General features: G+C 42.6%; 1 protein-coding gene across 5 annotated transcripts in view; it reads left to right on the forward strand.

Annotated features, from left to right (window-relative positions):
* The first annotated feature begins 253 nt into the window (after positions 1–253).
* slc2a2 (solute carrier family 2 member 2) overlaps positions 254–12906 on the forward strand; it is a 113322-nt gene continuing 100669 nt past the window's right edge. For all 5 annotated transcript variants that reach the window (XM_060834638.1, XM_060834637.1, XM_060834636.1 and 2 more), the window contains exons 1-3: positions 254–298; positions 4460–4555; positions 12233–12426. In XM_060834638.1, coding sequence (XP_060690621.1) covers positions 263–298; positions 4460–4555; positions 12233–12426 — 326 coding nt within the window. In that variant the 5' untranslated portion in view covers positions 254–262. The remainder of the gene's footprint in view (positions 299–4459; positions 4556–12232; positions 12427–12906) is intronic.

Genomic DNA, 12906 nt, shown 5'->3' on the forward strand with positions numbered 1-12906 from the left:
TTGTCACCTCTGCTCCTGACTCCAACCTGCTGGTCATAGGTGCACACTAGCACACTCTGTTAGGCAAACTCAGACCCTCTCTCAAACTCTCACTGACTCTCCCATAGGCTGACACACACACACACACACACACACAACGATAAGGTTCATGGGTCTGCCCCTTTAAGATGTGAAAGCGGACGTCAGTTAAATAGGGAGGATCCAGGTGCCTGTGTTAGCTTCGCTCTCAGGTACTTTTATCACTTGGAATTCCGCACCGGGGATGGGGAAGATCAGTGCAGACAGCCAATCGGGAAAGGTGAGTGGGACCAGTGAGAGGGACCATCGGTCCCGAGCCCGGGATACCGGCGTGTTTCAATTTTCCTGGGGACATGCGGGACCTGTCCCATTCCTCAGGGGAACCTGAGGAACTGAGCCGCACTCAGTCTGATCAGAAACTTCTGCCGGTTCTGTCTCTCTCAAACACACACACACACACACACACTCGATGAGGCTCACAGCGTTGCACCTGTTGTGAAATGACCTGGAATTTCTATAGCGTCTTCCGTGACTACAGGATGTGCCAAGTCATCAGAGTCAGATCAAGTATTTTTTCAGGGGTTGGAATGTAATTGTTGGTGTGAAGGAACCCCAGCAGCTAGTTTGTGACTCGCGCGAATAGCAACGTGTTGGACTCAGGACATAATGAAACAGAAACAGAAGTTGCTGGAAAAGCTCAGCAAGTCTGGCAGCATCTGTGGAGAGAAATCAGAGTTAACCTCTCCTGTCCGGTCACTCTGCAGATGCCACCAGACCGGCTGAGTTTTTACAAAAATACAAATCGGCAGTTCTTTAGATTTTTTTTAGTCAGGACCGAGTGAGGCTGAGATGACTTAACATCCATCTCAGAGGTCAAACGGCGCCTTATGTACAAACTTAAAAACACTCCTCTGCAGTGCGGCACTCCCGCAGCACGACCCTCTAACAGTGCGGCAGTCACTCAGTACTGACCCTCTGTCAGTGCAGCACTCCCTCAGTACTGTCCCCTGACAGTGCAGCGCTCCCTCAGTATTCACCCTCTGACACTGTAGCACTCCCACAGTACTGAACCTCTAACACTGCAGCTCTCCCTCAGTAATAACCTCCCGGCAGTGCAGCACTCCCTCAGTACTGACACCCTGACAGTGTAGCACTCCCTCAGTACTAAACCTCTGACAGTGCAGCAATCCTTCAGTACTGGCCCTCTGTCAGTGCAGCACTCCCTCAGTACTGACCCTCTGACAGTGCAGCACTCCCTCAGTACTGTCCCCTGACAGTGCAGCGCTCCCTCAGTATTCACCCTCTGACACTGTAGCACTCCCACAGTACTGACCCTCTGACAGTGCAGCGCTCCCTCAGTACTCACCCTCTGACACAGTAGCACTCCCTCAGTACTGAATCTCTGACACTGCAGCTCTCCCTCAGTAATAACCTCCCGGCAGTGCAGCACTCCCTCAGAACTGACACCCTGACAGTGCAGCACTCCCTCAGTACTGGCCCTCTGTCAGTGCAGCACTACCCCCGTATTGACCCTTCTAACAATGCAGCACTCCCTCAGTACTGACCCTCTGACAGTGCTGCACTCCCTCAGTACTGATCCTCTGGCAGTGCAGCACTCCCTCAGTACTGACCTATCTAATAGTGCAGCACTCCCTCAGTACTGGCCCTCTGTCAGTGCAGCACTACCCCCGTATTGACCCTTCTAACAATGCAGCACTCCCTCAGTACTGACCCTCTGACAGTGCAGCACTCCCTCAGTACTGACCTATCTAATAGTGCAGCACTCCCTCAGTACTGACCTTTTGACAGTGCAGCACTCCCTCAGTACTGACCCTCTGACAGTGTAGCACTCCCTCAGTACTGTCCCCTGACAGTGCAGCACTCCCTCAGTACTGACTGCAACAGTGTAACATCCCCCCAGTGTGGCACGGCATGTCCACGTTTGTTACCTGTTCAAATCCCTGCAATGGTTTGCAACAAGACATTCTGATTCGGAGCCAAGTGGGTTTCAAAGTGCTATCTACAAGAGCAGGAAACGCAGAGAAAAAAAATCTAGTTAAAACAAAAACTCTTGGTTAGCATTAACAAGAAAAGAAGGAATAAATTAATTTAACTGAATTTCAGTAATCATAGGTTCGTAATGCAGGATGTTGCCAGTTATGTTCAATCAAGCGATCTTTGTTCATTGTGGTGATTATCAAGGGAGATTCGGAGTGATTTCTAGTCTGCCGTTTAATTTGAAGCTGTGGCCCTTGGGGACCATGTGTAACTATCGATCCGGTTAACTGAGATCAGCAGTAAATATTAACCCATTCCTGACAGTGCAACAAATTCCGAAACACAGTCAACTCAGTTGCATGTTTTTTTTAAAAAATCGAATAAACACAATTACTGAGAGTATCCAGATTTATAAGGGCTCCCTGGGAAGTCTGACAGTATTTATAAGAGGTTCGATTAGTTGTGTCAGTGTTTGCAGGAGGGAGTCGTGGGGACTGTGACAGTACGGAGTGTGGCAGTACTTGCAGGGGTCTCCGGGCAGAATGTCAATATTTTCAAGGCATTTCGGGGGCATGTATCAGTAGTTAATGCAAATCGCCCAGCTGAGGTAATTTTTTTACAGGGGTTATGTTGGGAATGTGCCAGTATTTATTGGGGCTAGTGTTAGCATTTGCCAGGGGATTTTGGGGAATGTTTCAGCATTTACTGGGGGTCCTGGGGCTAATGTCAGTGTTTACCAGGGCTCACTGGGGAATGTACTAGCAGCTCAGGGTGTCAGGCTAGCTCAGTGGTTCGCACTGCTGCCTCACAGCGCTACTGACCTGCGCTCGATCCCCAGCCTTGAGCTCCTGTTTAAATTCCACACGGATATTCTCCCAGTGTTTGGGTGGGTTCCCTCCAGGTGCTCTGGTTTCTTCCCACAATCTAAAGATTTGTAAGTTAGGCCCGATTGCCCTTTGTGTGCAGGCTAAGGATACTAGACATAAGAAATGTAGAGATAGAGGGGTGAGATGCTCTGCAGAGGGTCCGTGTATATTCGAATGCCTATTGGCCTGTTTCCACGCTGTCGGGATTGTATGATTTACAAGAGGTCACTGGGAATGTAGTCGTAGTTGCAAGGAATCTCAGGTCTAATGTCAATATTTACAGGGGATCTCTGGGGAATGTGTCAGGATTTATATACAGTACAAAGGCATCATTGAACATTCGCAGGTTTGGTCTCGGACTTGTCAGCATTTTATGACTCCTAGAAGGTTATAATTTCTTTGAAAGCTGTCCACAACCAGTTGACCACGTTTAAAAGTTTGCTTTTTGGTCACGATCTCCCGATTTTCTGTTCTTCCCATACCAAAAGTGCTGACATAGTTCACAAGTGTCTACTCCTTGACCACAGGGTAAGGGTCTCAGACGTATTACCTGTCCCTGATCTTTACCTGAACGGACAGTATTGGTGGACAGTGGGGCTAGGAAGTATTAATGTCTCCTGCAGAGGTCAATGGGCAGTGCTTGGAGGAAAGGAAGGTATTTGTGGTGACTGGGGAAGTTTCCTTTATTCTCTAGCGCTGTGGTGATGACGTCTCACCAGGTAGCCTGAGAACTATAACTTTAACATCGTGAATTTGGGATTAGTGATTACAGCACAGTTAACGAGAGATGTTGTTAGTAACATCGCACATGCTCCGTTGCCCGGCTGATGCCTTTTAAATGTTAAAGTAACTGCAAGGTAGATTCTGTCAATCAACAAAAACTATAAGCAAACAATTGATTTGATCTCTGCCTGGAAAATTTCAGTTTCCTGTTTAATCTGATCTGAAGCAGCCAAGGCTGGTGTCACAACAAAATCGTGGGTGTCCAAGTATTTGGAAAACAACTCAAGGCTTCCTTCCCTTCCAGTCCATTCCCACCTTTAGCCCTTCCCTTGTTTCTAATTCCCTTCCTTCAGTGTTTGCTTCCCTCCAATTCTCTCCCCTCAGTCCTACCTCCCATCCCATCCCTCACTCCTTCCCTCTGTTGCTAGGTCCTCCCATCATTCTTCAGCTTTGCTTGTAATCCTTTTCCTCATACCCACTCCAATTCCGACCCCTCCTTTTCCATTCTCTCAAATCATTTCTCCCCTTACCTGCCAATCCCTCCACTCAGTCTTCTCCCCCCATCCCTTCCTTCATTCCTTCCTTCTGTTCCTCTTTCCTTAGCTTTGTTTCCATGCTGTTTCCTCTCCCTCCTCATTCCCTTCCTTCCCTCCCTGTCCCACAGCTCATTTCTTCACCTCTACCTATTTTCTTCCCTCATTCCTCATTTTACCTCCCAATTCCTTTTCTTCATTCCTCATTTCTGTTCCATTGTCTACCGTCATGTAAAAGTGCTTTTGGTAATCACACTGTTGATGATTGATTCTCATGACTGATTGAACTTCTAAGTTGAGTTTTTCATTATCTTCTTTCAGGAAGTGACAGGATTGCTGCTTCTCTCTGTCTTTGCAGCAGTGCTTGGCTCATTACAATTTGGTTATGGACTCGGTGTTATCAATGCACCCCAGGCGGTAAGATTTCTCATCAATGTACTTAATGGCAGCTTCACCCTTGACCTCTTGTCCTTTGAAAGCAAAATCTTGCATTTCTGTAGCACCCTTCAGAACCTCAGAATGTCCAAGCGCTTTGCAACCAATGAAGTGTATTGACTGTTGAAGTGCAGTAAATGTGATTACCAATTCATGTTCACACAAATGGCAATGTGGTAATAACCAGATCACCTATTTTGTAATTGATGTTTGTTGAAAGATAAATATTGGCCAGGACACCAACAACAATTTCCATTGCACTTTTTATTTGGTAAAACATTTCAAAGTGATTGACAGGGGCTTTATCAAACTAAATTTTCAACCAAACCACCAACTAGGATAGATGGTCAAACACTTGGACATGGTGGTAGATTTTAAACCTTGTGTTAAAGCAAGAAGTAGTGAGGTGGGGGAGTAAGGTGTTTATGGAGGACTTTTTTTTCTGTATTCATTCACAAGATGTGGGCATCGCTGGCCAGGCAGCATTTATTGCCTATCTCTAACTGTCCATAAGGCAGTGAAGAGTCAACCACATTGCTGTCAATCTGCAGTCACATGTAGCCAGACTGGGTAAGGACAACAATTTCCTTCCCTGATGGATATTAGTGAACCAGACGGGGTTTTCCTGACAATTGACAATAGATTCATGGTCAGCATTAGACTCTTCACTTCCAGATATTTATTGAATTCAAATTCCACCATCTGTCATGGTGGCATTTGAACCCAGATCTCCAGAACATTACCTAGGTCTCTGAGTTAACAATTCAGTGATAATACCACTAGGCCATCTTCTTCCCCTTATTCCACAGCTCAGGATTCTGGTGACTGAAGGCACAGCAATGGGAGAAGAGTTAAAAGAGATAAGCAAGAGGCTAGAATTGGAAAAGGTCTCAGAAGATTGTGGGCTGGAGGAGATAACAGAAGAGTGTGGCCAAGGAGGATTTGAAAGCAAGTTTGAAAAGTTAAAAATTGAGCTGTTGTCTCTTGTTCTTTGAGCAATGTTGTGTGATCATTTATGGTCACCAAGAGGGAAGATGGGATCCTCAGTTTAATAACTCAGCCAAAAGACTGCCCTCTGAACAGTGCAGCAGCCCCTCCCATTTATCTCTCCACCCTGGAGGCGCCCTGCCTTCACTCCTGATGAAGGCCTTTTGCCCAAAATATTGATTTTCCTGCTCCTCGGATGCTGCCTGACCTGCTGTGCTTTTCCAGCACCACTCTAATCTAGACTCTGATTTCTAGCATCTGCAGTCCTCACTTTTGCCTAGTCCTTCAGTACAACATTAGAAAGCTTGCTCAGATTTCATCCTCAAACTACAGACTCACTGAGCTACATCTTTAATTATGAGATATATGGGAGCTTTTATTTCACATTCATGAGTTTTCTTATTAGACTGAAATGGAGGTTATGACTTTTGGCCATGTCCCAATATCGCTTGGGGATGAAGTAAGGAGTGCCAATTCTATTTGTTGTTTAGATACTGTGAAAGGTTTGTGTACAGGTTGTCTAGTGACTAATTTACTTGAAATCAGCCCATATTATGGTCTCTTTCTTATAAGTTAATTAAACCTAACTGATTGGCATCAAGGCTAAAACAGGAACACAAGAAAGAACCAAACATAGTAACAGAGGTAAGCCATTCAACCTTTCAAACCTGATCCATCATTCAATAAGATCATGGCTGATTTGGTGGTGATCTCAACTGCACTTTCCTGTCTGTGTCCATTAGCTTGGACTCGCTTGTCTATCACAAACGACTTAACTCACAGTTGAGTAAATTTAAAGACGCAGTTTCCACTATCCCCCAGGGAATGGAATTCACACTCCAATGACCTGTTGAGAAAAAGCATTTCTCCTCACCTCTGTATTAAAATACAACTCTGATATCCTGAAACATTGTTTCTTTGTTTAAATCACCTAAGCAAGAGATTTAAAGAACCCGTTCTCTGAGGTGATTTTAAAATGTATCACAACTCAATTTTGAAGACCAGATAGATACTGTAAGATGTTCTGGCCAATAGTTATCCTTCCAGCAATAACGCCTAAACAGTTTACCTGATCATTATCTAATTGCTGTTTCTGGGAAATTGTTATGCACAAATGGTTGCCATGTTTCCTGTATTATCACAGAGATTATGTTTCCAAAAAAAAGGCACATGATTGGCTGTAGAATGCTTTCTTTATGTTGTCTTGTTTTTTTTTAACAACCAAATTCACATGGATTTTAGCAAGGCCTTTGACAATGTCCTTAATGGAAGGCTGTTACAGAAAGTGAAGTCACATGGGATCTGCAGTGAGGTGGTAAATTGGGTAGAGGTGATGATGGCCTAGTGGCATTACCATTAGGCTGTTAATCCAGAGATCCAGGAAATGCTATGCAGGCTTGGGTTCGACTACCGCAATGGCAGATGGTGGAGTTTGAATCCAGTAAAAATCTGGAATTAAGGCGGAAATGATGACTATGAATCCATTGTCGATTGTCAGAAGAAACCATCTGGTTCATTAAGGTGCGTTAGAGAAGGAAACTGCCAATCTAGCCTGGTCTGATCTACATATGACTCCGATGTTGTTGACTCTTAACTGCCTTCTGGGCAATTGGGGATGGGTAATAAATGCTGGCCTAGCTAGTGATGCCCTCATCCATGAATAAATAAAAAAAAGACAGAGTAGCAGTGGAAGAGTGTTTTTCTGACTTGAGATCGGTGACCAGTAGTCTGCTGGGACCTCTGTTGTTTGTAATATATACAAATAATCTGGAGGAGAATGTGGGTGGTCTGATTAGTAAGGTTGCAGAGGACACAAAGACTGGGGGAGCTGTGGTTAGGAAGGAAGATTGCCAGAGGATACAGCAGCATGTAGATAGCCTGAAGACTTGGGCAGCAAAATGGCAGATGGAATTTAATCTGAACAAATGTATACTGATGCGTTTGGGAATGAATACAAGAAGGAATTGTACAGTAAACGCAGAACCCTTAGAAGCATTAACGTATAGATGGATCCATTTGTACAGATCCACAGTTGCCTGAAAGTGGTAATACAAGTGGTCAAATGGTGTATGACATGCTTGTCTTCTTTGGTTGGAGCATAGAGTATAAATATTGGCAAGTCATGATGCAGCTGTATAGAAGTTTAGTAAGGCAGCATTTGGGATATTGCTTACAGTTCCAAATGGATGTGGAAACTTTGGAGAGAGTACAGAAAAACATTACAAGGTTGGTTGGTTTAGAAGGTAGTAGTTATGAGGAGAGATAGGACAAACTTAATTGTTTTCACTTGAACTTCGGAAGCTGGTAAAAATTTACAAAATTATGAAAGACAGATAGTATGGATAGTTAAAGTCTTTTTTCCAGGTTAGAAATATCAATTACAAGGGGACATAGATCTTACATAAAAGTTTAAAGGAGATTAAGAGGCAAACTTTCTACATAGAGGGCAATAAGTGCCGGGAATATGTTGCCAGATTAGGTGATAGAAGCAAATGCAGTAGGAAAATTTAAGATGCATTTTGTCAGATACATGTATAGGCAGGGAATAGAGGGATGCAGATGACATAGAGGCAAAAGCTTTTTAGTTTAGGAAGGTGTCATGTATTGGTGAAGGTGCCAAAGGGCCTGTTCCTATTGTCTTTATTCTTTTATTTCAGCTGGTCATGAGGAGAAAAATGTAGCTCTTGTAGCAAAAGAGCATCCAAGAGATGAATGTGATGGACAAATACCGTGTGAGCCATTGTAGTGTTTGGTAGTATGTCTCACTCAGTAAAGCATACTCAACTCTCTCCGATTCTGGCCTCTCCCTCCCCAACAATCCTCAATGCTTCTTGGCTCCAGGCCACTTGGCCTCGTGATCCCAAATGTTAATTCTATTGTTGAAACTCCCAGTTTTCAGCTTCCCTCTCTGAGTCTCTCAGTTTCTCATATAACGTCTCGGACATTTGTTTCCATATATCCCTGCTTCAACCTCCTGATCCTTTACACCCCTCTCTGAGGTTCGTGAATTCACTCTGTGGTCTCATTAACACCAAATCCTGTTTAACAGACCGATATTCAAGCATTGAATTATTCAAATGACTTTCAAGAATTTATAAGTTCCATTGCAAATCCACAGTATAGCACAAACAATCATTTCCACCTTTTCCTTCATGACACTTACCGGTCTAGAAGCCAACTCTCCATGGGGAAAGAACCCAGCTTTTTTTGTTATTGTTGACAAAGTGGCATATTGGAGGATGAGCGAGTAGAACAAATGGCAATGGTGCCCAAGGGGAATGTCAACCAGGGAGTGACCTTGATTGAAAACAGGTGCCAATGATAGCTGTGAACAAAGAACCCAGCTTTATTTTTAAGCTATTTTTAACCAATCTGATCTGACATATCTATGGAGCTGTTGATAGGGTGGTAGAAGAGGTAGGGTGCCTTCAATGTACCACAGATCCTGAGAACACAGTTCTTTTTCTAAGTTTTATTTTATAAATCACACCAGTAAATCACCCAATCATGTAACTAAACCGAATAACTAAAATTGCCCTCTGGGGAGAATCTAACAAAAGCAAAAAACAATAAAAAATGCAGGAGGACAAGGGAGAGAACTAAATCAAAATAATATTGGAGGGGGAGATAATGCACTCCAACCCCACAATGTCAATTACACAGGTCTTAACAAAGTCCAAAAAGTGATATTTGATTTCAGTTAGCTCTGAAGCTCTTCTGATAGATTCTGAAAGAGACCTGTATTTCTAACAGTGATAAATCCCTCATTCTTCTCTCTCAGGCTTTAAATCCCCATTTTCTGTGTCTCTCAGGTTTATGATTCCCTAGTTGATTGATTTAACATTTCCATTGCCCCTGTTTCCCTCCCTTAGCTTCTTCAGTTCTATGCCAGTGATTGTAGGTGGGCTGCTGGATTCCTTTCTGGGATTCTTTTGCCTGGAAAATAGAATTATTTTTGAAGTGATTCAGTCTTCTGCAGTTTTACACGTTCCACCAGCTATTGAACTCCAAGAACTGGAGATACTAAAAGATACTTCATTGCTGCCAGCAATTCTTTTAATCACAATCTGAATCATACCTGGGCAGTAATAACAAGTTAGGTTCACCCTGCAGCAAGTTAGGGTTTGATATAGAGTTATAGAGTCAGAGAGCTGTACAGCATGGAAACAGACCCTTTAGTTCAACTAGTCCATGCCGACCAGATATCCCAACCCAATCTAGTCCCACTTGCCAGCACCCGGCCCATATCCCTCCAAACCCTTCCTATTCATGTACCCATCCAGATGCCTTTTAAATGTTGCAATTGTACTAGCCTGCACCACTTCCTCTGGCAGCTCATTCCATGCACGTACCACCCTCTGCGTGAAAAAGTTGCCCCTTAGGTCTCTTTTATATCTTTCCCCTCTCACCCTAAACCTATGCTGTCTAGTTCTGGACTCCAGGGAAAAGACTTTGTCTATTTATTCTATCCATGCTCCTCATTATTTTTATAAACCTATATAAGGTTTCCCCTCAGCCTCTGACACTCTAGGGAAAACAGCCCCAGCCTACTCAACCTCTCCCTATAGCTCAAATCCTGCAGCCTAGGCAACATCCATGTAAATCTTTGCTGAACTCTTTCATGTTTCACAACATCCTTCCGCAATATTCAAAAAGTGGCCTAACCAATGTCCTATACAGCCGCAACATGACCTCCTGCACTCAGTGCTCTGACCAATAAAGGAAAGCATACCAAATGTCTTTTCACTATCCTATCTACCTGCAACGCTACTTTCAGGAAGCTATGAATCTGCACTTCAAGATCTCTTTGTTCAGCAACACTCCCTAGGACTTTACCATTAGGTGCATAAGTCCTACTAAGATTTGCTTTCTGTAGGTTTACCAATTGCATAGCTTCCTTTAACACTAATATTCCACCTCCACTGATCCAATGGAATTCTGTCTCTTGTGAACTTATAGAGAATGTAATGCATCACTATTGATATTGAAATTACTGAAGGTGAAACTGTGAGCCATCCAAGAGAATTGGTGAGTCCAGCACAAAAACATGTCAAAACAATTCAGAGCAATATTATTAAGTAGAAGAACAGGAATGATCTCCCCGATGTCCTGACCCAACATCTATTACTCAGCCCATCAGGAAAATAGATTGAGCGGTCTTTATTTTATTGTTGTTTGCAGAACCTGGTTTCAATATAACAGTGGCTTCAAAACATACAGTTCATTATCTGGGAAACACTGAGGTGGTGAGGACACTATTTAAATACAAGGCCTTTCTTTCTTCAATTTAGTTCTCTAGTGATAAGGAGTATTACGATCAAAATAAGTCAGCACAATTTGTAAGTGTTTAGGCACAACTTGCAAGGCAAACAATTACTGTCCGTCCTTAGTTCACTTTGAAGAGATAATGAACTTTCTTCCTGAACCATTGCATTATCTGAGGTATTTTGCTGAAGTTAAATGGGAGTTTCAGTGAATGGACCCTGCTCGTGCTGCAAATGCATATAAATATAGTCTTGTATGTGTAAGAGATGTCTTTAACTTGTTTGGATAGAGTCAAACTCCAATTTTCTTTTTGTTTCTTTGATAGCTACTGTAGAAAACTGAATGCATTTGTTACTATGTATATACACAAAGATATATTATGTGAATAAAGTATATTTTTGAAATTTAAAAAAAATTGCAGTTGTGTGTAGTCAGGCGTAGGGTTGGGAAAGTGTTCTGTCACTATTTTGTTCGGGATGGAATTCCAGGAAGTTTACTGGGTATTAGTGAAAGAATTAGTAATGTATACCTAAATTGGAATCGCATATGTGACCTTCAGGGGAACTCAGAAATGATGATATTTCTTTTTTCTATGTCAGTGGAAGTGACAGGTTTGGAGGTGTTCCTGAGCAAAACTTAGTGAGCTGCAGCATTAAAAATGATGCAAGTCAAATCAAGAAGCATCAACTACAAGCTTTGTAATAAGAAAGGACACAACGCTCCCCCAAACCACCTCCCCAGATCAGAAAATAAGAAGAGTCAATGATTGAGGAGCTACGATACGCAAAAGGCTAATGGTAGCTCTCAGATAAAATACAAATATAAAATAAAAACACCCTCAGCTTCTGGGGAAAAGAAAACAGAGTTAATGGATCACATTGATGAACATTTGTCAGAATTGGGTAAAGTTAGAAATGTACAAGTATTGAGCAAATACAGAGGTTATGAAAGGAAGTGGAGGGAAGAAAGAACAAAAGGAAGATCTGGTCGGGAAGAGGGATAGCTGAGGGAGACTTAAAGTGATTTGCAAAAGAAGCAAGTGTGAGGTGAGGAAAGACTTTTCACACGAGTGGTTAGGGTCTAGAATGCGTGGCCGAGAAGTGCGATGGAGTCAGGTTTCAATGAGGCATTCAAAAATGATTGGTAATTTAATTAGAAATAATATGCAAAGGAATGGGGGAAAGGCAGGAGAATGACACAAAGTCATTAAACTCATTTGAAGAGCCAAACCAGATGCAATGGGCTGAATAGCCTCCTTCTGCACCACAAAAATGCTGTGACTCTGTAAAGAGGTTGATGCAAAAGGTAATGGTAATGGAATTAGTAAGCAAAAAGGAGATGGTTCTGGAGGAGGTGTAAATGAAAAGAAAATAATACCCCTCAATGTGGCTTTCTAATTCTTTGCAGATTATTGAGAAACATTATGCTCACATCCTCAACATTGACCAGAATGAGACAATGGCCACCAATCTCACACAATCACCCAACCCAATCAAAGATCGCAGAATCATCATTTATTGGACTGTTTCTGTCTCCATCTTCTGTATCGGTGGAATGTTTTCTTCATTTTTTGTTGGATGTCTAGCAGACAGGTTGGGCAGGTATGAATTTTAATTAAGTCACCATTGAAGCTCAGAATATTTAGGCCATTTTTAACTGAACAAGATCAACTATAATTTTTGCCCTCTTCCTTAAATTCCCCATGCTCCCAGAGATGGGAACACCTAAAATGATGTCATATTTTCAAAATGGATAGTCAATTCACCTTAAGCGCATAAGAATGAGTGAAGAGGTGAAAATCCCCTTTTGAGTTCATCATTATTGAGCTTTATTAGAGAATGAGCAGGTCAAAGGGTTGAGTTTGACTGGATGTTTCTACAGATGAATAGCCAACACCCATTGCCTTGGTTACTTTGTGAAAAATGCAAGGTTTTTTTTCACTTATTTATTCATGGCATGTCAGCATTGCTGGCTCAGCTAGCATTTATTGCTTGACCTTAGAACATAAAACAGTGCAGCACAGAACAGGCTCTTCGTCACTCAATGTTTTGCTGACCTTTTATCCTACTCTAAGATCAAAA

Source organism: Hemiscyllium ocellatum, chromosome 13, assembly GCF_020745735.1.
Source record: "Hemiscyllium ocellatum isolate sHemOce1 chromosome 13, sHemOce1.pat.X.cur, whole genome shotgun sequence".
In the NCBI taxonomy this organism is placed as follows: Eukaryota; Metazoa; Chordata; class Chondrichthyes; order Orectolobiformes; family Hemiscylliidae; genus Hemiscyllium; species Hemiscyllium ocellatum.